A 3,246-nucleotide genomic window follows, 5' to 3' on the forward strand; every position below is an offset into this window, starting at 1 on the left:
TCATCCACACATCATAATATTGTGAAAACAGCGAAGATATACACACTCAGAGAAATACATACTTACTCACTCCCACACATACGCGGGAGAGTTCATACATACTGACGTACTCGCGCGCGCACACACACACACACACACACACACACACACACACACACACACCCGCTTATGCTCACACTTATACACATACACATACGCAGGCACATACGCACACACACACACACACACACACACACGCATTTGCTCACACTCATACACACACACACACACACACACACACACATACACACACACGCATATGCTCACACTCATACACTTTCCAAAACATAATTTTTTGTGTGAAAACAGTTAAGACACTCACACTCAGACAAACACACCAACATCAGTGTAGATGTCGTAACATAGTCCGAAGTTTGCGTCTTTTTGAAAAGAGAAATCTATTGTCCGAGAAATGAAAAAGTAGCTGGGAATACTCCTGCCAGAATTGTGTCAGCATTACTCAAATAACGATTGTCATGGCAACACTGTTAGGCAGTCAGTTCTAGTGACGGCATCGTCCCTGTGTGCAGTCACAAACGGATGTTTCAAGACCTCGGCGGCTGAGTAACGGTCTTGGGGGTCCACGACCAGGAGGTTCCGGATCAAATCCACGGCAGTGTCAGACAAGGACTCACGAGTGTTTGTAGGGATGGAATAGTTGCCGCTGCAGATCTTGGGGAACATGTCTTGGAAGCAGTCCCGACAATTGCGGACCGTAGTTTGCGCGTGCTGAGCACAGTGGCCGACAAAGGGCTGACAGCCGAAGAGCATTTCATAAATGAGAATTCCAAAGCTCCACATGTCGCAGCGGGTGTCGTAGGGCGCTGTTCTTCTCTGTGACGTGGGTAACAGCAAACCGGCGACCTCTGGTGCCAAGTATTGCGGGCAGCCAACGGCTGACTTCAGGGCAGGCTTGGGTATGTCATCTTTGGAGGGGTTACGTCGAGAAGGGGGTTCACTCGCTACGCCGAAATCACACAGGGCGAGTGGGGTGACCTCCCCTGGGGTGAGGCACAGAATGTTATTTGGCTTAAGGTCTCTGTGCGCCACCCCGTCCCTGTGAAGTGTGTGGAGAGCTCGGGCCACGGCGCCGGTCACTCGTGAAGCCTGGGACTCGCTCAGATACGGCGTTGACGACAACATAGCTCGTAGATCACCACCCGCCATTTTGTCGAACATCAGGAAAAACGTATCTCCTGTCCTGTAGAAATCTACGAAATTCAGGATGTTTTCACAGTTCTTATAACGACGACAGATCTCGATCTCACTCAATACTCTACGGAGTCTTTTCTCCCGACAGTTCCTCATGACTTTGACGGCGTATTCCTTCCCTGATTCCTTGTTTCTGTATGTGGAGACGGAGCCAAAGCACCCCTGGCCCAGCTTTTCTCCCGTAGGCTCGAACAACGGACAGAAAATGTCGCCATTCGTTCGTTCCTTTCTTTGTCTTCGCTTTCGTTTTTTCGAATCCGTAGGGAATACTTTATTTCTTGCACAACCAACGCCCGTGTTGTTCGTGGTTGCAGTAGGAGACATGACGTCACACGAAGCTACATCTGTGTAGGGAGCAGGGAACACAGCGCCAGTACCGGCCTCTGGCGTGATGCGTCGTTTACAGTCTCCGTGATTTTGTGGACGTTTTCGTTTTCTGGAATCGGAAGGTGCTGTTCCAGTGGACGTTATATCCTTATCTGTCTTCGTTGTAGAACGCTCTATTTCTTTGCTTGCTATATCCGCGTTCGATGTATGGAATACACTGGCATTACAGCGTGTGTCTGGGTTTGACGAACAGAACACACTGTCACTGCTGCTAGCTTTATCCGTGTTTGATGAAGAGAACACACTGTCACTGCTGCTAGCTTTATCCTGGTTTGATGAAGAGAACACACTGTCACCACTGTAACTGCCAGAATCCTTAGACTGTTCCGCTGAGTCCTCGAGCTGCCTCTGACCTAACACCAAAGACTCCATGACTGGTGAAGAACCAGATCCCGGCAACATGGTGGGAGACGGTAGACTTGATCCAAGACTGGGACAAACGGCGCCCAAGATGAGGGAAGAAACAGGGCACGGATATACACAGGCCACAGGCGAGCTGCTTGTCGTTTTAACGTCTTGCCAAGATGTCAGGAACTTCAAAGTCCAGCCAAAGTCACTCAACAATGTTTCAGAACACCAAAAAGACTCAAAACGCTCAATATTTAGCAACAGGCAACAGGCATAAAGATGTGCGCTCCACGCTGTCCAGCCTCAAAAGTGACGCTATCTGCAACTGGCTGACCGGTCCAGTCTTTGTGCGGAATAATTTCAATTTTTTTTCCTTTGTCCTAATCCACGTGACTGTTTTATACCCGTTATAATAAGGAGGGCTAGAGGGGAGGAGGGAGGGAGGAGGGAGGAAGGAGGGAGGGAGGAGGGGAGGAGAGATGGTTGGAGGCGAGGGAACTAATCATTTGCCTTTGTGTATTTAAAAAAATTGTACTCCTCCTCTCAGGCCCCGACTATTATGCGAGTAGAGTATTGCGTAATCATTGTTAAAATTTGCTTGTGACACTTTCACACCTCGCCACCCGCCTCTACCCACAGTCTCACTGCCCGGAGCGGTGATGTAATAACGGTGTATTGTCTTAATCCTTAACCCTTTCCCTGTCAGATGTAATAACGGTGTATCGTCTTAATCCTTAACCCTTTCCCCTACAGGCTGGACATCACTGGACACCCAAGGCTCTCGACCAGAACGTGGTTACAGAGCAGGAAAGGAGGTGAAAGGAGAACATCTTAGAGAAGAACAGATTTTGTCGCTGTCAGGTTTTGAATCGTTGACCTATTGAATGAGAGGCGAACACCGTAACTCATGTGTGTGTGTTTTTGTTTTGTTTTTTGGGTTGTTGTTGTTGTTTTTTGTAAAAGTTTTACTGCACTTGCAACATAAATAGGTCATACAAGTGCCGAAGATGAGAGATGTTACAAAAGAGCAACAAACACAAATAGAAGGTGTAGAGGAGGAGAGATCAGGACGATAGATGTTTGATAGGAAAGAAGGAGGAGAGATCAAGACGATAGATGTTTGATAGGAAAGAAGGAGGAGAGATCAGGACGATAGATGTTTGATAGGAAAGAAGGAGGAGAGATCAAGACGATAGATGTTTGATAGGAAAGAAGGAGGAGAGATCAGGACGATAGATGTTTGATAGGAAAGAAGGAGGA

General features: G+C 47.8%; 1 protein-coding gene across 1 annotated transcript; it reads right to left on the reverse strand.

The window, feature by feature from the left end:
- Positions 1–308: 308 nt before the first annotated feature.
- LOC101854666 (MAP kinase-interacting serine/threonine-protein kinase 1-like) lies at positions 309–2,158 on the reverse strand. The gene has a single exon (XM_013087484.2). It carries the CDS (start codon positions 2,038–2,040, stop codon positions 514–516), a length of 1,527 nt encoding a protein of 508 aa, XP_012942938.1. The 5' UTR covers positions 2,041–2,158; the 3' UTR covers positions 309–513.
- Between the last annotated feature and the right edge of the window lie 1,088 nt (positions 2,159–3,246).

Source organism: Aplysia californica, unplaced genomic scaffold (genome assembly GCF_000002075.1).
Source record: "Aplysia californica isolate F4 #8 unplaced genomic scaffold, AplCal3.0 scaffold00592, whole genome shotgun sequence".
Lineage (NCBI taxonomy): Eukaryota > Metazoa > Mollusca > Gastropoda > Aplysiida > Aplysiidae > Aplysia > Aplysia californica.

What these genes read in the sequence shown, in the direction of transcription:
- LOC101854666 (XM_013087484.2), bottom strand. Translation starts at nt 2,040, where the DNA reads ATGTTGCCGGGATCTGGTTCTTCACCAGTCATGGAGTCTTTGGTGTTA.